The 27,993-nt window shown below is 36.7% G+C and overlaps 1 protein-coding gene across 2 annotated transcripts; it reads left to right on the forward strand.

The window, feature by feature from the left end:
- The first annotated feature begins 403 nt into the window (after positions 1–403).
- On the forward strand, positions 404–27,993 carry LOC306862737 (patatin-like phospholipase domain-containing protein 7). 2 transcript variants are annotated; one of them, XM_079405685.1, is made up of 36 exons: positions 404–602; positions 1,043–1,089; positions 1,590–1,655; positions 2,712–2,799; positions 3,298–3,377; positions 3,695–3,783; positions 3,913–4,053; positions 4,178–4,337; positions 7,051–7,131; positions 7,213–7,341; positions 8,377–8,457; positions 9,734–9,875; positions 10,413–10,496; positions 10,609–10,694; positions 10,789–10,941; positions 11,049–11,126; positions 11,506–11,711; positions 12,477–12,608; positions 14,179–14,302; positions 15,742–15,855; positions 15,971–16,037; positions 16,151–16,300; positions 16,393–16,456; positions 18,055–18,223; positions 19,087–19,269; positions 20,233–20,351; positions 20,888–21,044; positions 22,701–22,817; positions 22,911–22,980; positions 23,068–23,184; positions 23,623–23,771; positions 24,282–24,434; positions 24,544–24,660; positions 24,740–24,824; positions 25,022–25,137; positions 26,037–27,993. In XM_079405685.1, the coding sequence occupies exons 1-36, from the start codon at positions 545–547 to the stop codon at positions 26,163–26,165; spliced, it is 4,101 nt and encodes a 1,366-aa protein (XP_079261811.1). In that variant the 5' UTR covers positions 404–544; the 3' UTR covers positions 26,166–27,993. The 2 variants fall into 2 exon arrangements, 1 of the variants encoding a protein (XP_079261811.1); XR_013783603.1 differs by having other exon boundaries at positions 411–602; positions 23,595–23,771; positions 26,037–26,926.

Genomic DNA, 27,993 nt, shown 5'->3' on the forward strand with positions numbered 1-27,993 from the left:
CTTCTGTCTCAACACTTTTCCTACAGTTAACAACAAAAAACATGTAGGCTTGTTACAGTACAGAATTAGTATTTAATATGATTAGGAAAGTTACACATGCGTGGTTTTGAATGAATGGTCTGGCTCGTTTTTTTGTTTTTGCGTTTTATGCACGACACGACAATATGTGTTTTTATATATATTAACAAATATATTTAACAAATTTAACGTTAATGACATTTACTTTTTGGTTTATTATACTCCACCGCTTTTTATTTTTAGTGTTATATTTTGTATAGTTATTAATATTTTCTTGTTATTAATAGCATCTTACGTTGTTTTGCATGTAATAATTAGAAAATATAATAGTCAAACAACAGCGATCCTGATTGGCCACTTGATGTTCCTTGCAGCCAATGAAATTGCATATCACTGCCACGTGAAGGACTGTCAAGGCAACAGGAGAGATTTGATTTCATGGGGCGAAAAAAGAGCTGTAAAAGTTTACAATGCAGTGAAATTTGTGTGGAAATGACAAGCAAGCGAGCCAGCCAGCAGTTGTGGCATGAATAACAGTTTCAAACGGGATTATTCAGGACCGGTCTTCAATTTCGCTGTCTTTAGTAAGTAAGCTACTGTATGCTAGCTAATTAGCATACTACACTTACACCTATAAACCACCCGCTAAAGAGGCGTTTTTGATAGATATGTGCGTTTTATTGTTATTTTTGTGCAACGAGTCTAAGTCAGAATTCAACTGTTTCTATAAGTTGACGTTGTTGTTTACACTTTACATATCCGTAACGCCCATAACAACACACATGCATGTCATCATCCCTGCTTCAATGACAACACAAACACAGCTTCATATTTACCTAGCATGCTTGATTATCCATAGGATTAAGCGCAACATAAACAGACGTTCGTCTGTCAACGCTTTAATAACAGAAAAATTCAGACTTTTGACTGTTGTCTTGCTCTCAACCTGTCATTCAAAAAAAGGGTCATGTTTTAAACATAACTAAATGCATTCTCCGTAAACTGAGTGATTTTGTGTTTTTAGAAATGGGAGCGAGTGAGAATAAGAATGAAGATCAGTGCATGTATCCTGTAAGTATCTCACTGTCTCAAATTTATGTAATTTTTGATGCAGCTGTGTTGTTATGCATTTGAGTCAATCATTATCAGTTCACATACTTTGCTGATTGTTTGTCCACTCACTGTTAATTAAAAATGTACAGTATGGTGTTCGAAAAATGACAACAAACAGGTTTGACATGAGGATAAGTAATGACGGTATTTTCAGGAGGAATGTTGGATTAGTGGTTGAACAGACAGATCCCTTATTTTGTAAAGGGAAGTGTTTTTGTGCAAGACGCAAGGAAGCAGCTGAGCAAGCACCGTCCTCTTAAGTCTGAATTAAAAAATAAACATGATTTCAAAGAAACCCCACATGAGCTGATTTTTATTTATTTTTTTAATTAAATTGTATTGTTCTGTGGAGCAAATGTAAATAAATTATAAATACAAATATAAAAGGGTGTTTTATCCAAGACGTAGACATAATTGTGAGTGAGTCTGACTGTTTATATTGGTGTGTATTTCCTCAGGCTATTGGGGGTGAAATTCGTTCCCGCCTGCAGCAGTTTGTGGAGGAGAGGATGCAGACCACCATGGTACAGAAACTCGCCAATGTGTTCTCTGAATTAAAGGGATAGTTCACTCAAAAATGAAAATTCTCTCACCCTCCTGTCGTTCCATACCCATAAGACCTTCATTCATCTTCAGAACACAATTAAATTATATTTTTGATGAAATCTGTGAGCTTTCTTATCCTCCATAGACAGCAAGGAGGCATGCGTTGTGGTACTCTTGTGAATGGCAGCTTACTGACTTGGAAGAGAAGAAATCGAAAACTGTTCTCATAGCTTCATAAAATTACGGTTTAACCACTGATGTCACAAGGACTATTTTACCACTGTCCTTACTACTTTTCTGTGCCTCGACCGTGGTAGTACCCTTGCTGTCTATGGAGGATCAGAAAGCTCTCGGATTTCATCAAAAATATCTTAAATTGGGTTCTGAAGATGATTTTTAGGTCTTACAGGTTAGGAACAACATGAGGGTGAGTAATTAATGACAGAATTTTCATTTTTGGATGAATAACTATTCACACCATGAATAATAGAAAAATGCTGCAGTCTTGTCGTCTGCCGATTTAAATGCTCAAGCGCTTTAAAGTCAGGTGGATTCTGAATGGCTGTCAATGTTTTTTTCTTTAAGCAGTTAAAAGATTTGGCAGTGATTCCAACTAGATTGTTTATAGTATACTCTGCTGTCCTTTTAAATTTAGAACCGTTTTTAAAACCATGTTGTTATCGTTCTTGGTGTGAATAATAGGCCTTTACTCTGGAAAGCTGTCTTTTCCCACATTAGTTTCCAGTTTACGGGGACTGAATCGGACTGGCTCAGATCAGCTGTACAGATTACGTAGCAAGTTACAGACGTTTAATCATGTTTGGGTTGAACGATACACCCATTTTAATGAGATGACTATTTCTGGCAGCATTTTTGACTATATTATTTGCTCTGTTACTGAAAACTATTATAAAACGAAATATTTTGATGTAAGTGAAATCAAAAGTCCAGTAGTAGAGGATGATATTTGTCAGTTTTCCTGTAATATCAGATAAATTCCCTTATCTTACATTTCTGACTTTTGTCTGCTCCAGCTGACGGGTGTATTGATCGGTGCCGTGGTGGCTATGTGTCTAATAGGAATCTCTGTGCTTTTCATCTACCGCAGATATAAACTGGCAAGTATGTGTCACTTCTGTGCCCAAAACAGATTCTTTCACACTGTTATTGGGGTTTAAGTCTAAAGAACTGCATACTGGTTTGAGCATCATGTTTTTTTACGTTGCTGCTCAGTTCTAATACTTGAGTAAGTGTCTTATGGTCATACCGTTAAAAATGTTGGGGTCAGTAAAATTTTTATTTTACTTTATTTTGAAAGATGCTCAACAAGTTTGCATTTTATTTAATCAAAAATACAGTGAAAACAGTAATATTGTGGAATATTATTACAATTAAAATATAATTTATTCCTGGTAAAGGGTAAAGTTGAATTTTCACCAGCCATTACTCCATTAAAATGCAGTTTATTTCTATATTGTATAATTATCAATTTTGAAAAATGGTTGTGCTAAATAATAGTTAATTTCTTTACAAAAATGTCACTGACCACCAAACTTTTGAATGGTAGTGTATGTCTAGTGTACTACTATTCTTTATGCATTTGCTTATGTGTATTTTAAGATCAACAGGCTGGTGTTCCTCGCTATCGTTTCAGAAAAAGAGATAAAGTGCTCTTTTACGGCAGGAAAATCATGAGAAAGGTGGGTCACGTCTCACTGAAATAAATTTCCTTACCTGTGATTTGCACCCTGTTTTAGCTGGTGATTAATAATCACATTCACAGCAGTCTGTTCAGTGTTCAGACTCTGACTCTGTAGAGACTCACCGAAGTACTCATTTATAGGTGTAATTAAAACTGACATCAGCTGAAACTTCAGTCTTCCTCCACTGGAGGGCAGCATAGAGTGTGCTAAGTGGCATATGGCTGCCTTGTATGTGTGGCACCTGTATGACTAACAGCCTGATATTTTTATTTGCTCTCCATCCTCCACTTCATTTTTCTATTTCTATCTTTCAGGTCCAAACCTTGTCCTCGACACCATCCTCCTCTTTGGTGTCTAAACAGCGCTCTCGGAAGAGGCCTAAAGTTCTTAGTATAGCACGCAGGTATGTTTAGCTTCTCACATACCTAATTTTTACAGAACATATGGCATTTCGTTTTATCTCCCACACAGTTTAAGTCAGGAGCTGTCTGATCAGTGCTTCTTGTTTTACTCCTGCTATGATGTCTTGCAGGATCCTGCGGATCAGGAAGGAGCCGCCCACTTTGCAGCCCAAAGAACCCCCTCCCTCTCTCCTGGAGGCAGATCTCACTGAATTTGACGTGCAGAACTCAAACCTGCCCTCAGAGGTGCTCTACATGCTCAAGAACGTCAGGTGAACAACTCTGACCCTGTGGGGTCACATGATCACAGCTGAACTGCATACAAATCGCATGATACTTTTTCAGTCTAATGGAATGCCTGGTGTTCATCTAAAGTCGAATGTTGATCCGTTTCAGGGTACTTGGTCATTTTGAGAAGCCTTTGTTTTTGGAGCTGTGTCGGCACATGGTGTTTGTGCAGCTGCAGGAGGGAGAGGGGCTGTTCAAGCCCGGGGATGATGACGACAGCATTTATGTGGTTCAGGATGGAAGGCTGGAGCTTTGCATTCATGAGTTTGTAAGGATGAGCTTTAGAAGAAATGTTAGAAGTAATCCATCATTACAGCAGTTGTTTAGAGGATGTCAGTTGACTCACTCATCAACCTCATACACATGAAAATTTGTGCACTACGCTTTACTATAGGTTAATTTATTAGTTAATCTCAGTTAACCCTAGGTTAAGAAATGTTTTGTGAACACTACTTTTGTACTGAATAAATGCGTATATAGTCATGGCCAAAAATATCGGCACCCTTGGTAAATATGATCAAAGAAGGCTGTGAAAATGAATCTGCATTGTTAATCCTTTGATCTTTTCTTTTATTTAAAAAATTCACAAAAATATAACCTTTCATTGGATAATAAGAATTTTAAATGGGGGGGGGGGGGAATTATCATTATGAAATAAATGTTTTTCTCTAATACACTTTTTTAAACCTCCATTTGCCAGTTTAACAGCTCCTATTTTCTCCTATTATGCCTGATGAGGAACACTTGTCAAGAGATCAGTTCCTTGATCCAGAATCACTCCAGATCCTTCAGATTCACAGCTCCATGACGGTGCTTCTTCTCTTCAGTTCACTTCACTCATTTTCTACAGGTTTCAGGTCAGAGGACTGGAATGGCCAGCAGAAGCTTGGTTTTGTGCTCAGTGACCCATTTTTGTGTTGTTTTTGAGGTTTGTGTTTGGATTATTTTCCAGTTGGAAGATCCAAACATGGCATTATCCAAACATTATAAGATTTCTAACAGAGTCAGTCACTTATTGATTTTTTTATTTGTTGGTATTTGATAGAGTCCATGATGCCACCTGTCTAAACAAGATGTCCAGGACCTCCAGCAGAAATATAGGCCAACAACATAAAAAATACAGCAGTATATTTCATTGTACACATGGGGTACTTTTTATCCCTGTGTTCACCAAACCCATCTTGAATGTTTGCTGCTAAAAAGTTTCATCTGACCATAGAAGTCAGTCCCATTTGAAGTTCCAGTCATTTCTGATAACTGAATATGCTGGAGTTTGTTTTTGGATGAGCTAGGAGAATTTTTCTTGAAACCCTCCCAAACAACATGTGGTGATGTAGGTGCTGTTTGACAATTATTATTATTATTATTTTTTTTTTTAAGGCTTTCTGATCCCGAGACTCAACTGTTTTCTGCAATTCTCTAGCTGTGGTCCTTGGAGTCTTTAGCCACTCAAACTCTCCTTCTCACCGTGCATTAGGACGATATATACACACGTCCTCTTCCAGGCAGTTTCATCATCCATGGCTGGATGATTTCATGTTCATAATCACCCTGGAGTGCTCAAAATTGTGAATATGAATGAGAATATACTTCAGAGATATTTTACTCCTAAGAATTTTTAGGGGTGCCAATAATTGTGTCCAACGTGTATTTGAGAAAAACATTTATTTCATAGTGATATTTCCCCCCATTTTAAATTCTTATTATCCAATGAAAGATTATTATTTTATTTTTTTTAATAAAAGATCAAAAGGATTAACAATGCAGATTAATTTTCACAGCCATCTTTGATCATATTTACCAAGGGTGCTGATATTTTTGGCCATGACTGTATGTATATATGTGTATATATAATATTATAATTATGTTTTAGAAAGGGCCCTGGACAACAAACCATACCTAATATATACATGTTTTTAAATAAAAAAAAATATAATATTATTATCAATTAAATTATATACATTTATTAAAAGTGACTTTATATAAAATTTATTTTAAATATTTGTCCTCATGTTTCGTTGGGTAAACAATAAAAAAAGAAACAAACACCACCATACACACAATTATTAGAACACTAGTGTTTTCACCAGTTAAAAAATGGTTTTACGTCCGTTATTTCTATCTTGCTGTTGTGTGTCAGTAGGAAATATTAGTTTACATTTCCAAACATTCATTTTGCCATTAAATGTAATAATCCAGTGAGATTTTTGTTTGCACAAGGAGTCTGACAACAGCCAGTGATCCACACAGAGATCTGATCTCATCATCATCCGGTCTTTTGGGAATGACATGAAGAAACCGAACAAACTGAGACAGACTAAATCCAGAAGAACTGTGGCAACGTCTCCAAGATGCTTCAAGAAACCTACCTGCAAAGCTACCTGGAAAACTGAAGGTCACATTTGGTCACACCAAATGTTGATTTTAATTTAGTTTATCAATTAATTTAGTTAATTGATAGACATTATTTTTGACAGCATCCTCATTTTACAGCATTTTTACACAAGTGCCTAAAACTTTTAACAGTACTGTAGCTTTGCAGGTAGGTTTCTTGAAGCAACTTGGAGACGTTGCCACAGTTCTTCTGGATTTAGTCTGTCTCAGTTTGTTATATATACAGTATACATATATCACACACTCACATACTTAATATATATTTAGTTTGTTTATAAACACAGGTTTAAAAAGGCTGTGAGTGTACCATTTTAAGTGTGAAAAGGAAACTAATAAAATAGTGCTTTGTTGGGTTCAGTATCTTGGAAAATGGAAATGTTATGGGTTCGAACCCCACAGCAAATGATTTATGAACAATCACCATCATTTCCTTGATTAACCTCTGGTTACGTCACCTGGTGTGTCCCTGCAATAAATTCCCTGTAGGTCACTTTGAATAAGAAGTGTCAGCTAAATGGCAAATGAGTAATTAAACTTAGTGCCCTCCCCTAAAGTTATTATATTATCTTTCTGAATGTGTCTTTTAGGATGGCACAGAGCCTGTGGTGAAGGACGTGTTGCCTGGGGACAGTGTTCACAGTCTGCTCAGCATTCTAGACATCATTACAGTAAGTTTTCTGTCTGCCTTCCTGACGACTTATCAGCTCCAGTGTACTGAGATTCATTTTGGATCTTCCCTTTTCCTCCAGGGTTATCCTGCTCCCTATAAAACTGTGTCTGCTCGTGCAGCGGTCAGGTCTACCATATTGCGTCTGCCTGCCTCAGCTTTCCAGTCAGTGTTTGAGAAATACCCAGAGACTCTAGTGAGAGTCATACAGGTACAGAGGGGCTTGAACTCTCGCATGGCTGGATCTGTATCAATGTGACCTCTGTCTTACTGAACATCTGTCTCAACCACACTGTAATAATGGGCCATACGCTTTTATTTTAAATCATGTTTCTTTTCCTAGAAGGTCCACTTTTAAAGTTCACAAAGGTATCTTTATAGCTCTATATGAAAGCAAAATACACGCCGTAGTTTTTCAGGGCGGCAAAGTAACTGAAAACTAGGGCTCCAAAAAAAAATTGAAAAATTAAGCCAAATAATTGTTTTCATTTTAAGACTAATAGATGTTATATAGCCTATATTAAGATTCAATAGTACTACATATAAATAATATTGTTGTTGTTGTTATTATTATTATTATTATTATTATTATTATTATTATTATCATCATTAACATTGGTGATAGTAATATTACAATTAAAGTTCTGTACAATTAAACTAAAATCTAAAGAAAACATTAAAAGCTAAAATGGTGGTCATAAAGTCATTTTAAATGTTACACATCAATTTAGGCATCACAACGTTTATATAATATATAGTACGAAAAATGTATTTTTTTTTATATTATCTGAAGATTGCATTTAAAAGTATTATTAAATTAGTAGTGCTTTTAAAGTTTTAACAAGTGTTAGATGACTGAAAAGGTCATCTAAATGTTAAACTGAAGGAAATTTGCACGAACATCCAATATTGCCCGATACAGGTAAATAAAAACTAATATTATTTATAATATGAAATGTTGAATGTTACTGATGCAGTTAAAGTGACAATTTTTGTATGTTTTACATTCTTCAGTGGTCTGGCTGTGCAGAGTACATAGTAATGTGAAAAGTTAGACTATGTGTCTACATATCAAACATCTTTAGTTCAAAAGAGCAAAAAAGTCCTGTTTTTTCATGATACGTCTCATTTTACTACATAGACACTGGCATTTTATTTGTCAGACTGCAAACTGTTATTTACAGAATAAGCATAGTAATTTAGATGAATGACAGTGTTAATTTGTGGCTTGTTTGTGTCTGTTTAGATAATCATGGTGCGTCTGCAAAGAGTCACTTTCCTGGCGCTTCACAACTACCTGGGACTGACGACAGAGCTTTTCAATCAGGTTGGAGGAGGAGTACACACGTACATCTCAGCATTATTACTTTTAGGATCACACACACACGCACTCCATCTCTTCTAAAATATGTGCTTTCCTCACACACACACTCTGTGTTATTTCATGCTACGTTAACCCCCATTGGCATAATCACTCCTGCGCTGGAGCTGTAAAACTCAGCTAGATTGAATAACATGGATCATAAGACCACGGCTTTCATTTAAAGGACACTGACTTTAACACCCTCTGGGTGGAAATCTCCCATCAGCCATCACTGCATGTCACAGCACAACCCTACACGCACGTAACTCTCCCCTCATAGTGCAGACAGGCCGAGGGAGTTGTTTTCTGTTTTGATTTAAGAAGTACTTTTGGCTTGCTCTGTGAATTTGAGCGCTCTCCCATCGGCTATAAATACAATTTAGTCCCAACAGCAGGCAAGGTTACGTGACAACACAGCATAAACTCAGTGCAATTCTCACATTTATCGTTTTGTGATGTTCTGCTTACCTGGGTTCTGTTTTTCCAAAAAAACAAGTGACGAGTTTAAGTGTAATGGTAAATAAGGATGTCGAAAAGGAAAAATCTAATATTATTATTATTTTTTTTAAATATTATAGTTATGTTTACATTTACGTTTATATTTATTCATTTAGCAGACACTTTTATCCAAAGCGACTTCCAAATGAGGACAATGGAATTTCTCAGTTCTCAATTCTCAGTTAGCCTAATGCAGTACACATAGCAAGGTTTTTTTTAAATTACATAGTAAATAAAAAGAAAACCGATAGAATACAAAAAGATTAGAAAAGCTATGTTATGTTCCTGTTTGTTTCATACAGTTTTGAACCTTTTTAAGTATATTCAACAAAAGATATGACTTCAATTTAAGTCAAGTTTTGTATGGCTTTAGAAGACTTGAAATATAGTGCCAAAGTCATTTAAACCAATTAAATGATTCTTTTATGGTATTTTTAGATACCGTTTGGTCATTTTGGATTAGTCAATAATTACAAGTTTCTAAAATAATAATAAAAAAAAATCATCAACCTAGACACAAAAATTAATCATCACTTCAATGACCCACAAATCATTATTATGAGTAATTAAGAGTCTATGGTTTTTAACTAGTTCAAAGTTGTTTATTGAGTTGATCTTTCTATGGAGAAAGACATCAGGCAGTCATTGGCTGTTACTTTAGACCAGTAAAATAGTTTTCTGTGTCATAGATGCTTGTCTATTCTTAAGATTGTGTGTGTGTGTTGTGTGTGTGTGTGTATAGGAGAGACAAGCAGTGCCGCTGTCTGCGGTCAACAGTGTGCTCACTGAGGGGAGTCCCAGCAGAGTCCCACGCAGACCCCCCTTACAAACACAAACAGAAGACGAGCACCTGCAGGGATCCAGAGAGAACTTGACAGATTCAGGTACATGTTTGTTTTTTATCTACCGGTATTCTTTTGAGTTTGTTCTTTGCAATGAATGCAGTCCAAATAGTTCACAAAAAGCATGTCTGTGCATACATGCATATATATTCAAATTTAATTTAATTCTTTAATAAATCCTTCATAAATCCTCCATAAATGTTTCTTCAGCACTAAATCCGCATATTAGAATAAGTATAAGCAATTAAGATATAAGCAAATAAGCAATTGTTTTACTTTATTTTGTGTTTTTTACAATAATATTTCACATTATTACTGTTTTTGCTGTGTTTTTTTTTTATCAAATAAATGCAGTCTTGGTGAGCATAAGAGACATTCAAATACATTACACAAATGTACACAAAACAAAACTTTGCATTTGTGATATTGACTTTATTAATATTTTTGCTTCTAGTGTTTTTGTCAGATTTTGCTTGAAGTTTTCCTGAAGTCAGAAGGAGCTTTTTTCACAAAAATACAGATTTACAGGAATATTGTTCATGGCTGTATTGAGGGTGATATAAATGTCTCATCACCTAGATGGAGGGCAAGCTGTTTCATATGAAAACACGTCCACAGTCGTGCGACGGTCTCGCTCGGTCTCAATGCCTGTAGAGAGCTCAGGTAACAGATAACCTAGCATTTGTATATCCACTCTTATTCGCTTCACACAGAAATGACACCTCTAGTACTAAACTCTGCAAACTAGATCTGGTTTCGATGTGTTTATTTGCAGGAGTGGCAGGAAATGACCTGAACATGGCTTATGAACGGGCCCGAGTCACCATAGATGACCCTCCATCCAGTTCTGTCATTCACAAGGTTTTTTTTCTCCACCATTTCATCTCTCTCGCTCATCCTAAATATCTCCACATATTAAAAACAAATGATCTTGATGATGTTTTGTGTTCTTCAGTCCATTTTGAAGAAGAGTGTGACCATGCAGCATGCTCCGTCCTCTGTGATTCACTACACAGACAATGCACCACACTCCGACGTTCCTCCTAGTAAAGTGGGCGCCATTTTCCAGGCCGCCAAGAAGGATCTGCTGGGGATTATTCCGCTGCAGGTCAAAATACATCTCTATTAGTGGGATATGAGTTCATGGTTTATGTATGTTTGGATTGATTTATGTGTTTGTGTTGAATATTTTTATTGGGCTGTGTGTGTGTCCAGGACCCCAGTTTGCTGGAGGGCAGAGCAACGCTCCATCAAGTTAAAGCTGGATCTATTGTAGCTCGCCAAGGAGATCAGGTCAGACATCACACAGAAAATGAATATGAAATGGCTAAAAACCCAGTGAGCTGAATGGCTGTTTGCTGCCTATATTTGTTCACAGACAACTTGCTAACCAAAATAGTGACTTATTTGTAATGCTTTTCATTAACACAGGATTACATAAGGATGCATTCAAAATAAGGTATCTTAGAAGGGGGTATAATATCGTTGCCTAATTTTACATCAACTTTTGCTTCAGTCACCGACCTGTGATGCACAAAAATGCTGTCTAAACTGGCAGCTCACTAGATTTTGAAACCTAGCCAGTGAGAATAGCTAGACATTTCAGTGGATTTCTAATATGTTACTCTGTCCAAATGATTTGCTTGACTGGGTGTGGGTGTGTGTCCCTCAGGATGTAAGTGTGCAGTTTGTGATCTCGGGCACGTTGCATGTGCACCAGAGGATGATTGATCGAGAGGTAGACACGTGTCTGTTTGTGGCTCACCCAGGAGAGCTGGTGGGCCAGCTGGCCGTATTGACGGGTGAGCCACTTATCTTCTCCGTACGGGCACATCGGGACTGCAGCTTCCTGTCCATCTCGAAAACGCACTTCTATGAGTAGGTTTTCAGTTCACATTTCTAATGTTCTAATGTCTCTCTAATCTGGCAAAACGCTAATATTGAATAGTTTGGTGTCAATAAGGTGTTTTCAAGTAAATGCTATTCCTTTAAAAAAAAAAATTTTTATTGCAGTTTCCATACATTATTAAGCAGCACAACTCTGACAATAAGAAGAAATGTTTTTGAGCCCCAAATTAGCATTTTAAAATGATTTCTGAAGGAAATCATTTTATAAGCTTTGTATATTCAAAATGATAAACTGTAAAATATATTAAAACAGACAACAGTTATTTAAAATTGTAATAATAAAAAATAAACCCTTTGTCAGCATAATAGCCTTCTTTGAAAAAAATCTTACTGTCCCCAAACTTTTAAATGGTCTGATGTGTAAAATGATCCATTAATTGATATGGCCATAATAGTTATTGAAGAAAAGTTTTGTTCAGATTATTATAACTGCTGTATAGGAAACACAGAGGAAATTAGTAGGAATTTAATCAGAATTTCTTTCTGGCCACAAGTAATAAGTCCTTTATGTCCTTTATGATTTCCTTTTATAATTGGTTAATTTCTGTGCATGTGAAATGAGTATCACCTGCCCCAAAAAATAGTAGAATAATGCGTAGTTATATATTACTGTTTAATCCGAATTTAACTTGTTGCTGACATTGGCAGGCAAATAATGAATATAAACTCACTCTGGTTGCTGGTTTTAATGGTTCTCCGGCTGACATGTTGATATATTTACGTGTGTGTTGTCAGGATCATGCGAGCTGAGCCCACAGTGGTGCTGAATGTGGCTCATACAGTTGTAAGAAGGATGTCAACTTTCGTCAGACAGATTGATTTTGCCCTTGACTGGATGGCTGTGGAGGCGGGCAGAGCTGTCTACAGGTCCACTTCATTTCCTCATATATTTACTGGTTATTTTTCACCCTATTTATTTTCTTTCAACCTCTTTATTAGTATAAATAAGTGCCTAGGGCCAGTTTTACTAAACAGGGCAAATTAGCGCAAGAGCGCAATTCCAAAACAGCGCCGATGGACATGGAACTTTCTGTGGCTGATTTACTAACAATGTGCAAATTAAAGAACACAGACGCAACATCTCATTTACATATCGACCAACGCAATGTACCACATGCAGCGCAAATTAGCGTAGTCGCAAATAAGGAATAATGAAATAAAGAAGGCACAATACATTGAAAAGAAAGTTTGCTAGAAGTTTTGATAGAGCTGGTATTGCAAAATATTTGAAGACATGCTTTTTTGGGGCGTTAAATAATGGCGCAAATGCCAGTAATTTGACAAGCACAAACGTTGATTCATTTGAATACTCTCCTCCCATAACTTTTGCTTCTGAAAGGGAAACTCCTACAAATGCATATTCAATAAAGTCAGGTGCAAAAATAACTGTGTCCACGCCTTTTCAGCGCAAATTTGTCACTGTGCGTCTTTAGTAAAACCAGACAGTACCATTTTAACACCAAAGGACAGTTTGCGTTGGCCCTTTGTGTGCTACTTGGCCAAATGTAACCTTTTAATTAGCAGGTATTCATTTTTTACCATTTCAGCTGCATCCAGTTGCGGAAAATTTTAATTTACTATTTTTATTTACTTTTATTTAAAATATTTTTTTTTATTTATAGACCAACTCTTTATTTACTCCCTTGGTTTGAAAATATACAGTATCATTCAAATATTTTTCTTTTCTTTTTCATTTTTGAAAGAAATACTTTATTCAGCAAGGATGCATGAAATTAATCAAAAGTCAGTGAAGATGTTTATAATGTTACAAAAAATTCTATTTCAAATAAATGATGTTCTTTTTCATTTTCTTTTCATCAAAAAATCCTGAAAAAAATAAAATAAAAATTGTTTCCACAAAACAAGTAAATTCTTTCTGAACGATCATGTGACATTGAAGACTGGAGTAATGGCTGCTAAAAATTCAGCTTTGCATCCCACAGGAATTAGTTACATTTTAAAATATATTAAAAATATATATTTTATTTATTGTAATAATATTTTGCAATACAAGTGTTTTTACTGTTTTTAATCAAATTAATGCAGCCTTGCTGAATGTAAGACCTTTCCCCCCCAAAAAAAGCACTGATATAAACCTTTTGAACAGTATTGTACGTTTGATAAGCACCTAAGTGTGTCATTTGCATGTTCTTATAGTTTTGGCCCGTGTAGTGTATATATTAATATGAAATGTCCTTCATAACAGTTTTTTGGCTCTCCTGAGAGGGCTCCCAGATAAACTCTATTGTTATGATCTTTTTCTCTCCTCTTTTCCTATGCCTGCTCTGTAAGAGATTTCGACAGAATACAATCTAATAAACTTAGCGATTTCTTTTCCTCTTCTGCCCCTCTGGTTGAGACAGATAAGCTTCCTCAGCATTTCATAAATCTTCTATGATAAACGACCTCATCCTTTCTCTCTCTTTTTCTATCTCAGGCAGGGTGATAAGTCTGACAGTACTTTTATAGTGCTCAGCGGCCGCCTGCGTTCCGTCATCATGAAGGAGGATGGGAAAAAGGAGCTGACTGGAGAGTACGGTAGAGGAGATCTCATTGGAGTGGTGAGCTATTCCACTTGCACAACATATATTGTAATACAATAACTTCATCATAGCAAACTTATTCCTGTCGCTCTCCTATTTAGCTTCTTTATTACCATAAAAGCATTTATATTTAATCAAGGTTGTAAAGAGCTGTATAGTGACCAATCAGCATCCGAGATCAGTTTTCATGATTGTACCTTGAGTTTCATAACCTTTCATTACTTTTGATTTTTCTAAGATGACTCCAAGATGAATCAGATATTGTTCTATGTTATATAATGCTGCATATGTACTCTATAGAAAGTAGCCCTATTTTATGTGCAGCATCTCCTAGAATAGCTTTGGTGACATTTACTGGCGTTGATGTATTCAGTAAATTTGTGCCACCTAATCAGGTGTGCATCAGAGAAAATAAACTCAGTATCTACCAGGAGATACCTCTCTCTCATCATTCATAATGTTTTATTGTGATTGGCTGATGCCTTTTGCGTCTCTGGTGACGCCTATGCTGCTAAGAATACCTGTCCATGTTGATGCCATGGTTACATTGCTGGGAGAACAGTGGTGGTTCATTGTCCATGGATGTGAGTGATGTGAATGAAGGCCTGATTTGTAGATCCAAATTTAGTCTCAATCTACGTAATGGAGTTTTATTGGTGCTGATATTTGCTCTTGTGTGAGCAAAAATATCTTGTCTTAATAACAAAAATATATGTCTAGATAGGGAGATAAATGATAATTCTCTCATTATTAAACCTGTATGATTTTCTTTTTTGTTGAAATAACAAGTTTCAGTCTGTTCCTTGCTGAAAGCAGTTGTATGACTAGGAATTTAAAAATCGTATAGCGTTATTTTAGTATTATTTATACTATTATTTATTAATATTTTGAACTAGCTTTTATTTTTTTGTATTTTTTTTTTCAATTTTCATTTTTAATATTAGTTTTTTTTTTTTTTTTTTTTTTTTTATATATAGCTTTTAATTTAATTTTTGTTTCAGTTTTAGTAATTTTACTACTTCAACCTGAACTGTTTATTGTGGTTAATGGCCAAGGCAACATTTTTCATTTTTCTTTAATTATTTTTCTTTAAGTTTAAGCTTTTCATGTAATTTAATTTACTTAATTTATTACACTTTTATTACAAACTGTTTTCTATGAACAGTAATTTGATGATTTTTTTAATTTTTTTATTTATCTATATATAAAACGTAATATTTTAATTTGACTTTCAGTTTTAGTAATTTTACTACTTAACTGTTTATTGTTTTACTTTGTTTTATTTTAAATTTATTACAAACAACTTTTAATAGTTAAAATTTGATAACAACGCTAGAGTCATATGAACCACCCTATTTCTGGGTGAAATGTCCCTTTTAAGGTTCTTCACAACAAAGTTTTTTTTTTAGTTTATCTGATGTAATTGCTTCAAAGTCAATTATTTTGTGTGAGTGCAGGTGGAGGCTCTGACCCATCAGAACAGAGCAACTACTGTTCATGCTGTTCGGGACTCAGAACTGGCTAAACTACCTGAGGGTGCTCTCAGTTTCATCAAGAGGAAATTCCCACAGGTATGTCAGCCACACTGCATTTGCTTTATAGCCAGAAACTACAGTAATGAGAGTTTCTCTGGGCTCTCTGTACCTGTATAAAGTCAGTTTTGTTCTCTTTATTTGATCTCATTAGGTAGTCACAAGGCTTATTCACCTGCTTGGACAGAAGATCCTCCAGCAAGTTAATGGACCTTTGACAGGTGTGTGTGTGCGTGTCTAAATGTGCTCTGTCTTCATCTCCTGCATTAAAGGCCAAAGTTTCTAGACTGACTAATGCATGACAACTGCTTTGTGTCTGTATTTTAACGTCCAGCTCGCAGTCTAGCTCTACATACACCTGGCAGTAAATGGGACGCGGGGAACCCTGCCTCAAACCTGGCCACCGTCACTGTGCTCCCGGTATCAGAGGAAGTTCCTCTGACTGCATTCACCCTGGAACTTCAGCATGCGCTGTTAGCTATCGGTGAGGATGCTGTATTTATATATGCTTTATATCAAAAAGTTGAGAAGGTTTACAATTGGAAAGAAGGTTTAAGTCAAATTTATCTTTTCCAGGCCCAACTCTTCTCTTGACTAGTGACATCATCAAACAGCGCCTCGGCTCTGCTGCGTTAGACAGGTACGGCATCAAAGTGTCATTAGATAATAGCTTGCAATATTTATATGGCATCAAATATTAGTTTATATAAACATGTGGCCACTCCAACTATCAGAATATGTAAATTCACTGTTAATGCATGCTGATTTGTAGGAAGAGTGTTTCGGCTGCCTGAAAAACAACACCCATTAAAGTAGTCGTTTGATGAGCGAGATGAAAGCAGTTTTGTGATATGGAAATGAACAACACAATTAACCCCATAAATAAACAGTCCGCACGAGTCCTGTCCCTCTAACCCAGCATGAGATCTTCCTTTCTCCCTGTTGCTGATGTTTGCTTCTGTTGTGGTTTGAGTTTGGTGTTTTCTGTTTAAGTTTAATTTAGAAAACTTTTAAGTGCCGATACTGGCCTGGTTTCTGTCAAGAATATTGACAAGCTCTCATCCATCACATGTTTATTGGACAGTTTAACAGAAATAGATCCACAGAGACAAAGATCCGACACACATTCATCAGTAGCTAGAACAGGACTCCAGACTGTAATGCTTACACTTTTGCAAAAAATAAGATCTGTATAAAATCTAGTCCTCACTAGAAACTCTTTGTAGCAATATCTTTGTTAAATTTATCATGGTGTTAGATGAACCAAATTTCCAACACTTGGGGTTAAGTTTTTAAGTCTCTTAAGCTCACCAAAACTGCATTTATTTAATCAAAAATATCAACATGCATATTGTCAAATAGCCTATTATTACAATAAAAAAATTTCAAATGTATATTTAAAATAACAATTGAAAATAACTGCTTTTTATTTTATATATTTAAATATATTATTTATTTACTTTTTTGTGATAGTAAAGCTGAATTTTTAGCAGGCATTACTCCAGTCTTCAGTGTCACACAATCATTCAGATATCATTCTAATATGTTGATTTGGTGCTTAAGAAACATTTATAAGAATTAATATTATTATTATCAATATTAAAAACGGTTGTTCTACTTAATATTTTTGTGAAAACAGTTCAAAAGTACAGACACACAGGGATACTATCCACTCTAAACACTCCATATGCTTTGAAGAATTTCTCAATTAACCTTAAATACAGTACAGTATATCCGTAAAAAAATCTGAAAAAAAAAGAAAGGTAATAGTATCTGAAATCAAGGAAATGTTACAATTCTAAGCCATTGGAAAAGTAAAAAAAAAAATCTAGAAAATAATGGAAATGTGTATAATATATATTCGACATTTGAGTGCATCTACTTAAAATGTTGGAAAATCTCTAACCAGTAGTCACAAATGCTTAAAAGTCTTGGATGCGTCATGGATATTCATTGGTCAAAAGGTGTGGGAACCTACAGCTCTTCACATATTCCATAAATAAACAACTAAAGTTATTTGAATCATCAATATCTCACATTAGTCATTGCAGTCATAGTCTGTAGTCTCACTATCCAACTTAATCTTGGATGAATATACACAATTCTAACCTGACTCTTTGACTTTGACATGTTTATAAATGGCATAAGTTTAACAATTTGGTTACCTATAGGGAACAGATCAGTTTATTTGCAGATACCATGAGAAGTAGCTAAATATAGTCTCTCTCTCTACTCCAGTGTGCATGAGTACAGGTTGTCGAGTTGGCTGGGTCAGCAGGAAGATATCCACCGCATAGTCCTGTATCAGACAGATGTGTCACTCACCCCATGGACTCAGCGCTGCATCAGACAGGCCGATTGCATCATCATCGTGGGACTGGGAGAGCAGGACCCAGCCGTGGGAGAGGTATGGTGTTATATAATCACAGAGTGAAAAACGCTTGCATGAACTGGTGCTAAACTTCACGAACCAAGATTCACAGTTGTGGCTACTTCCACTGGAAAAAGAAGAGTTTTTAATATAAAAGCTATTCCGACTCAAACTAAATGGATTTCAAAGCCTGTAATTTATCATTCGCTCAGGATGGCAGGTACTTTTGTAGGTTGAGGCCAAAAAATATTAAGTTGTTTGAACCATAACACACTGAGCTAAAAATGGCCCCTACTCTTCTGTACTGTAAGTCACCACTGAACTGCTCTGATCGCAGGCAGTAATAAACCATGTTGGCGGGACTCCAGTTGAACTGCAGGACTTACTCAGTTCTTTTCCTAGAGAGCGAGAGATTAATCACTTACATGCAGGAGGGAGAGCGGTTTTCGATATCCAGGGTTTCGACAGTCAGACCTGTGCATTTGAAGTTGGATCAGAGGTCTGGGGTAGAGCAACATCCCTATTGATCATAAATCCTGCTGGCTTTAAAGGGTACGGCCCCTATAGTGCTGCTCTTTGAATCAGGGACTCAAAGCTCAGATGTTTTAAACAAGTCGGAAATGAGTAATTATATTCACATGAAAAGAATTGAGAGAGGACATGGGTGTTCTCTTAAACGCACACCGGCCCATCCCAATCAATAATTACTCTTTAGAACAAAATGACCTTCTAAAAGAAATGGATATATTTCTATTACATTTATGGATTAGGTCTGCATTCAGTGCATTCCATTAAAGAAAATTATTTTATTATTATAATGCATTTGGACAGAATGTTGTCTACTTTTGAAAGGATGATATTCAGACGTCTCTTTGTCTGTCTGTCTCTTTGTCTCTCAGTTGGAGCGCATGTTAGAGGGGAGTGCGGTGAGAGCACAGAAACAGCTGGTGTTGTTGCACCGCGAGGACGGCCCTCCTCCCAAAGGAACAGCCGAATGGCTCAACATGCGGAGCTGGATCTCCAGGCACCTTCACCTGTCCTGCCCCCGTAGGGTCTTCTCTAGGAGGAGCCTGCCAAAATTGGTGCAGCACTCAATTTTACATCATAGTTCACTGAAATAACTATCACCTCTTTTTATTTTATTTTATTTTATACACCATTTTTCCACAGACCCACTTGATTGACTCACATTTTAAATTATAAATTTTTTAGCTTTCTATGTATTTCAGACACTCTTGATATTCCAGTCAAGTTTCCCAAGCTGCTGCTGGTGTGTCCTTGAGCTCCACTGACTTATGTCATGGCAAGGCTTAGACTTGTTCAGGATATAACAAGAAAAGAAACCACAAAGTAGAACCAATTACAGACAAATCTTTAACAAAGACCTTGAAGAAATAAAACTGGCTTCTTTTCGATCTGCTTCATAGCTGAGATGGGAACAAAGACAATTAAAATTTTTATGACTGACAACAAAACAATGTTGTCAATAAAATTACATTGTTCTAGCTTAAGTTCTTAATAATAAAAAATGCTTTATTTTTTATTTTTTTTCCCCCAATAGTAGCTATCACCTTAAGTTGGGTTGGCAGCTCTATTAATGGTTTGAGAATGTCTGTCTCGAGACCAAGGTCATGTGAGATTGATTTCATATGTCCGGTAGGTCACAGTATTTTTTGGTGAGATTGGTGAATGGAGAGCATTTCCAGAGCCAGGATCCACCACCGATGATGATAATTGTTTATTATGAAATGGGACTCTGTAGTAATTGCCATTTTTAGTTTTAGATAGTTTTTCAAGTCGTCTATAAGTGTAAGATTAAGTCATAATTTATATTCTTTTCAGACATTTCATAACTTGTTATTCTTCAATCAGTTACTGAAATACATAGATTGTTCTAATTTGAATCTGAAGAGTACAATTGCTGATTGATTAACTGCTGAGTCAAACTAGTCCTTAAGATACAGTCTTAACATAGTGACGAAGCTCATATAACCAACCTCTGATTTTTGGCATAGTGTTGTTCTAAGTTCCTGTTGTGTTTTCAGAGAGAAATGTACCAGCGTGTGTTCCAGAAACCTGCCGATCGCCACTCTGATTTCTCACGTCTGGCCCGTGTTCTTACGGGCAACGCCATTGCGCTTGTGCTGGGAGGCGGAGGAGCCAGGTATTCACTTTTTACACCTTGTAAAAACCAAAAATAAAACTATGAAAGTGAAGACAAAAACACCTCCACTATTTTGAATGCAGTTTCTCACTCCCACTCTTGTTGGCACTACTGTGGCATTTTCCGTTAAAAGCCCTTTACCACCCCCTCTCAGGCTTTGTTTGACCTCTTTCCTCTGTTGCTCTCTTTCTGTCAATTTAATTTTTTCTGACAGCTTCTGTTTGTCTATTCTGTCTTTTTCGTGGTTGGCAGGAGGTGTTTAAAGGTTGGTTGCTATTTTCTCCCTTCTTTCCTTTGTGTAGTAACCTTTGATTGATTCTGCGTGCAGTTTTAGCCCAGTTTCCTTTAGGGTAGAAAACCCCTATAGAGCTGTTCAAAAAGAGAACAACACAATGCTCGTTTCGAGATCTCCATTTTTAATTCTTTTGGACCATAAGAACAGAACGAGAAAGGTTATGTATCGATTGACCTTGTATCACTGGGTTTATTTGCCCCCTCACTCCCTCACTCCCTTCTTCACATCTTCCTTCTTTCAGGGGCTGTGCTCAGGTGGGCATCATTCGAGCACTGAGGGAGGCAGGAATCCCCATTGATCTTGTGGGCGGCACCTCTATCGGGTCCATGATGGGCGCGCTGTATGCAGAGGACCGCAGTTACAGCAGAATGAAGATCAGAGCCAGAGAGTGGGCAATGGTGAGAAACCACTCTAATGTAAAACACTCAAAATCCTTAGATGAACCTTGAAATGCTACTTTGAAATGCAACCTAGTGCTCACCAAAAAATATAGACCAAGCACGTTTTCTTTTCATGTTTTTCTATTCCCTTTTCAATATTCATTATCCTTTTTTCCTTTCTTTCTGTTGTATTGTTCTTTTCCTTTTTCCATTTCAGATTTCCCCTCCTTTTCTTCATTCATATTCTTTAAAAAAAAAAAAAAATTTCCTTTTATAATTTTTTCCCTATTCTTTTTTCTTTTCTTTTTCATTTTCTTTCCCTTTTCCTATTCTTTATCCTTTTTTCCAGTCTTTTTTCACTGTTTTGTTTTATTACTAATTTTTAATTGTTACCCATTTCTGCTTGCCCATTTCTTTATTTTTATATTTTCTATGAATTTTTCCGTTTCTTTTCATCACATCTTTTTAATTTATTTTCCTATTCCTTTTTAGTTCTTTTCCTTTTTCTATTCCTTTTCTATTTTCCTATTTGTTTTCCTTAAATTTTTATTTAATTTTCTTAAACTTTCCTGTTTCCTATTCTTTTTTCTACATATTTTACTATTCCTTTTCTTGGTTCCTTTCCTTTTTTCTACTGATTTTCATTCTTTTTTTTTTCTTTTTTTACTTATTCCAATCTGTTGCTTTTATTTTTCTTCCAATTTAAAGGAACACACCACTATTTTTGAAAACAGGCTCATTTTCCAACTCCCCAAGAGTTAAACAGTTCAGTTTTACCGTTTTCGAATTCATTCAGCCGATCTTCGTGTCTGGCGGTAGCACTTTTAGTTGCAGCTTAGTATAGATACTTGAATCTGATTGGACCGTTAGCATCTCGCTCAAAAATGATCAAAGAGTTTCGATAATTTTCCTATTTAAAACTTGACTCTTCTGTAGTTACATCGTGTTCTAAGACTGACGGAAAATGAAAGGTTGTGATTTTCTAGGCCGATATGGCTAGGAACTATACTCTCGTTCCATCGTAATAATCAAGGACCTTTGCTGCCGTACCATGGGTGCAGCAGGTGCAATGATATTACGCAGTGCCTGAAAGTAGGCTAATTTCCGTCAACATAATGTGACTACCTGCTTGCACAGGGAGCTTGCCTTGCAACCATGGAGACATTTGTGAGAGACGATTCAGAAGCTATTTACTTTGGTGCAGATCCTGAACCGTATCTATTTGAACCGGAATACACTGAAGATAGAAGTTACCTAACTGGAGACTATTTTTAGGCGCTGCGTAATATCATTGCACCTGCTGCACCCATGGTACGGCAGCAAAGGTCCTTGATTATTACGACGGAATGAGAGGAACTTTTAATTTTCCGTCAGTCTTAGAACACGATGTAACTACAGAAGAGTCACGTTTTAAATAGGAAAAATATCGAAACTCTTTGGTCATTTTTGAGCAAGATGCTAATGGTCTAATCAGATTCAATGATCTATGCTAAGCTAAGCTAAAAGTGCTGTCGCCAGACCTGGAGATCAGCTGAATGGATTCGAAAATGGTAAAACTCAACTGCTGGTGAGTTGGAAAATGAGCCTATTTTCAAAAATAGTGGTGTGTTCCTTTTAAAAGCCACTTAAATTAGACACAAAAAGCTAACTTTGTTCCCCTTTCCTCCTCTGTAGGAAATGACATCAGTGTTTAAGAAAGTGCTTGACTTGACTTACCCTATCACTTCAATGTTTTCCGGTGCTTCATTTAACTCTAGCATTAATGCAGTCTTCAAGGACAAACAGATAGAGGTAGGAAAATGGCTCTTTTTGGCTCAAAAAATCCTACACTGGATCACAATCTGCCAAATTCAGCAGCTTAAATGTGTTTGGCTTGATTTACAGGATCTCTGGATCCCATATTTCAACATCACCACCGACATCACTGCCTCCACAATGAGAGTGCACACTGATGGTCGGTACTGTTACATACTCCACCTCCATTTATGAGCCTCTGCTTAACCAGGATAAATGTCTGATGTTTCCTGTCCCTCCATCTCAGGCTCCCTGTGGAGGTATGTGCGTTCCAGCATGTCTCTTTCTGGTTACCTGCCACCACTGTGTGATCCAAAAGATGGACACCTGCTCATGGACGGAGGCTACATCAACAACCTACCAGGTGTGTAGTAGGACATTAGCTCCCCACAGTAAAACCTCTTTAGCGCCTGACAATCAAATCCCAATATACCATGACAAACACACTATTTTGAAGATGCAAATCTGCTCAAATAATGTAGTCAGTTAACTATTGGCATAAAGTCTGGACCAAGATTATTTGGCTCATTCTGGCCAAGGACTGCCCACTTAGACAGGAAAGATCTGTCTGGGGGAGGGTTCTAAAATAATCGAAACCCCAATAATAAAATTTCTGTGAAACTTTGAGCCATTTATGTGTGCAATTTGCATCTGACATTCAGTGAATAGACTGTGGGCGGACTTGAGTGTGCCGTCTATGTCTACTGAGTTGATCAGATCTGAAGAATTGGGTAATTTTGGTCTTTTTGCAATAATGGAGGTTCATTGTTGCAGAGGGTGTTGTCTTCTCTTCCTGTTTCAGCGGATGTGGCACGCTCCATGGGTGCTAAAGTGGTTATTGCTATCGATGTAGGCAGCCAAGATGAAACTAACCTCACCAACTACGGGGATGCCCTTTCTGGCTGGTGGCTGCTATGGAAACGGCTCAACCCACTGGCTGTGAAAGTCAAGGTGAGGGAGACATTAGCCAAGTGTAATGTTTACTTAATTAGTTGTGTTTTCTAAGGCAAGCATCACCATTACTATTGTTCGTACTTGTATCAAAGGTGCGGCCACATTTGCTGTGCATCACACATCGCTCCACTATTAACAATAGACAGTGGACATTTTTTGCCTGCAAAATTTTGCTTATATGACCGCACCTTAATTGTCAACTTTTAATGATTATTAAACGTTGACACAAATGAATGATACTGCAACTTGTGCAAATGGACAAGAGGTATGTTATTACAATAAACTATTGGATTTTTTAATTATGCCCGACAGATGATAAAACGGCAAAAATATCCCATTGATTTTCTTTAAAAGGGGAACCTGAGCCATATTTAGAATGTTATTAACTAGCAATCACACAGAAAACATTTGTGGCAACCACTTTTGCATGCACATGCACTTAAATTTTCTTTCGAAAATGTTAAAATCTATTCTTTTTTTTAATTAAAGTTGTTGTGACTGTTTCAGGTGTTGAACATGACTGAGATCCAGGCCCGCCTGGCTTATGTGTGTTCAGTGAGACAGCTTGAATCCGTTAAGAATAGCGACTACTGTGAATGCATCCGTCCTCCCATCGATAGATACCGTACACTTGAGTTTGGCAAGTTCGATGAGATCAGCGTGAGTTTTATCTCCTTTGCTTTTTTACCTTCTACACTCTAAATATTCAGTCTTTGTTCTACGCCTATATTGTTTTTGGTTGGCCTCATGTGTTTGTGTGCGCATATAGGAAGTGGGCTACCAGCATGGGAAGACCGTGTTTGATGTGTGGTGCAGGAGTGGTGTGGTGGAGAAGATGATGAAGGACAGACATCAAGAGGAGTTCCACAAAACGCAGAGCAACAATGTGAGCCTGGATCACCTGAACGTGATACTATTGAATTGTAATTCGTGTTCCTCACTTCAGTTTATTGTTGTTTCTGCAGTTGGTGACCTGTCCAAATGCTTCCTTCACTGATCTGGCTGAGATCGTCTCACGGATTGAGCCAGTCAAACCAGCTCTTGTAGATGGTAAATCAATGTTAAACCTTATAAATGTACCTTTTAAAAGCACATTGGGCAGTTGTTTTCTGGGATTTTTGGCATAAATTCCTAGCATATTGATCTGTTTTTGGCTTCTGCTTAGTTGGATGCCATTTAGTGTTGTGTGATTTGTGTACTAACATCATTAGGCTAATGAGTCGGAAATATCTTCATCTTTCCCACAGATGAATCGGACTATCACACCGACTATGAAGAGGAGATGGCAGAGAGCGCTCTGTCAGACATTGAGCTTTACAACCATTACAGTGAGCACACAGAGGAGGAACTGACCGCAGACACTGTAAGTCTCACATACACATGCAGATTTAAAGGGACATCATATCAACCTTGTCTTGCACCAAAACAGTTCTTATTTTTTCACCCTTGCACTCTGATTCCAGTAAATTATGCAGCTATGGTTTACCATTATTTGACTTATCTAATCATACATTTTAATTTTATTTCTTTTAGATCCAATTTTAATGTTAGTGATGGTTTCCTAAATCAAAGTCATTTATTTAGAAAAACTTCCACCTTCACTCTGAAGTTACAGTAGAAATGCTACTGTGCCTTTAACAGGCATACTTCACACAGACATTGAAATGTAAACGTGGTGAACTTATGTTAATGTATGCTTCACAGTGACAATTTCTAAATGACCTGTTTGGGGCCAGTAAGATTTTTATTTTGCTTTTATTCAACGAGCACACTTTAAATGTATCAAAAGTGACAGTAAAGACATTTATAATGTTACAGAAGATTTCTGTTGCAAATCAGTTTTTCTGAAAGAATCCTGAAAAAATGCATGCTATTAAGTAGCACAAATGTTTTCAACATGGATAATAAGAAATGATTCTTGAGTACCAAATCAGCATATTAGGATGATTTCTGATGGATCATGTGACTCTGAAGACTGGATCATTGGCTAATGTCACAGGAATAAATTACATAAAATGTATTAATAGTGAGAAAAGTTCTTTTAAACTGTAATAATATTACTATTACTTTTTTACTCTTTTGATCAAATAAATGCAGCCTTGGCGAGCATAAAGGACTTCTTTTAAAAACAATAAATTGTACTGACCTCAAACTTTTGAAAGTTAGTTTATGTCTACATTGTGCATCAAATGAGAAAAAGCAACAAAAAAAAACTCCTATAAAATCTTAAAACTAAACTGATTGATTGATGCTTATGCCCAGGATGAAGAATTTGAGAGGTCTCACAGGCAGCGTGTGCCTTCTGACGTGGAAAACCTAGGGCCTGTGTCCTCCAAAACACCACAAACCTCCAGTCCCAACAGTCCTCTAACCGAAAAGCACCAGGATTGAAACCCCTCCATCCTGGCCACTGACCCAGATATCAGCATGGCAGTGAACAAACACTGACACTCCTGTGATCTGGGGTTTGGCTTTCTGTACACATTCCAGTCACACCAAGTACATCCAGGCCTTGAGGAGCAGGAACTCATTATTTTGTGTATTTACACAAGCCTTTTCCCCTCTCATCCAAAGAAAACATCTATTGCACTGGAAGTTTAAGATGGACATGGGGTTGAAATGATACCTGTCCTTGCATCTGAGCAGTAACTCAAGACTATCCCAGAGTGTCTGTGAAGCTTCATGCTGACTTTGAACTCTTTTGATTGCCAAGTGTTATCTTTACTCCGTCTTGAATTACCGGTCAGTCAATAGAGGAGGAAATTCCACGATTGAGACAATCAGCTAAAACATTGTCTTTACAAACAGTTAGATTGGATTGCATGTTCAGTTAGTTTTTTTCTTTTGTCAATGAAAGTAGGAGAAAAGAGCGAAATAATGATTTAGAGAAAAAAAAAAGAAAGTGATATTGAATGTAGAGTTCTCTATTTATAAGCTCAGATGACTGATGTAGAATTTTTGTTTCATTTAAACCCTGAAAGACCGTTTGGCAAGTCGATTTGTCCCACAGCTTAGCTGTTTCGTGCAGGTCAGCGACTCCTAGCTGACGATCTATGGACAGTTGAGTGATCGAGTGACCAGTGTCGTTTATCATACCGAATGTGTCTATAATCGTACCTCTAGCTGCGTGTGATCAAACAATACAAAGTCAGAAAAGCAAGCCTATCAATGCAATATTTTTTATATTTTTTGTTTTTGTTGTGAAAAATTGCCGTATGATACCTGTAGTGCCTTTTTAACCTTAATACTAGCCATACAAGACAATGGGAGTTCAATAATGGTCCAAAAATATATTAACAGTCTAACCACAATGCCAGTATTGATTAATTTGCATGTGTGACGTATCATTTGAGTTTTGATTGTGCCACCATGACTGACATTAATTTGGAGATTTGTGGTCACGCCAATCTTCCGGAATAATTCTAATGCTCTGTGCCAATAGTGTCACTTAAATCAGTTGTAACAAAAGAAAACACTTATATTGTCAATGTTGGTTGTTTAGGGTCAGTTTGCTCCCAAAGTTAAAGAAACCACAATATGGGCATCTGAAAAACCAAATGAGAATATGCAATTGTTTTTCGAATGATGGGAGAATCTACTGTCATGCGTCTTAAAAATGCTGATTCCTAATAAACTGCATTTTGCTTTTGTCTTTTTGAGTTCTAGTGTTCAAAGACCGTTGAAGCTTTTGAAATATTTGTTTATTTGCATATTTGTTGCGTAAAGCAGGCTGGCTCACGTTTACTCTTGTCTGCTGTACGCTGCACTCCAGGAGCCATGTGTGCCCGGTGTTAATTATGAGGATGAATTATGGGATTCGGCTGTAAGTCTGTGGTTTTTCTGCCTAATGGAGACGCTGCCGTAATCAATCATTGCTCGGTGCCAACTCTGAGCAAAACAGCCTCAGCAGGCCGCTGCACGTGAGATTTAATGCACTCAGACATGCAATGAAGACAAAACACTTCCAAATGAGTTTTGTGAAGTGAGAACTAGGAGATAATCACACATGATGAACAAACGTCTTATGCATCACACGGAGGTGTGCAGCTACACTAGGTTTAAGGTCAGTCAAGTGTTTCTCTAGTTTAAGGATGTTGGAGAACCTGTATAAGAATTTGTAGTATATGCACGTTTTGTGTGAAATAACTTTTTTGTTTATGTTGCTTTAATTTTGTAATGCTGCTTTACCACAGGAATAAATGACATTTTATAATATGAG

The sequence above is a fragment of the Barbus barbus genome (assembly GCF_936440315.1).
Source record: "Barbus barbus genome assembly, chromosome: 43".
Classification (NCBI taxonomy): Eukaryota; Metazoa; Chordata; class Actinopteri; order Cypriniformes; family Cyprinidae; genus Barbus; species Barbus barbus.

Excerpts from the sequence above, each read along its gene's own strand:
- LOC306862737 (XM_079405685.1), top strand. The coding sequence starts at position 545 with ATGAATAACAGTTTCAAACGGGATTATTCAGGACCGGTCTTCAATTTC. Across the intron at positions 23,772-24,281 it reads CACTGGCTGTGAAAGTCAAG|GTGTTGAACATGACTGAGAT; the intron begins GTGAGGGAGACA and ends TGACTGTTTCAG. Across the intron at positions 24,825-25,021 it reads CAAACCAGCTCTTGTAGATG|ATGAATCGGACTATCACACC; the intron begins GTAAATCAATGT and ends TCTTTCCCACAG.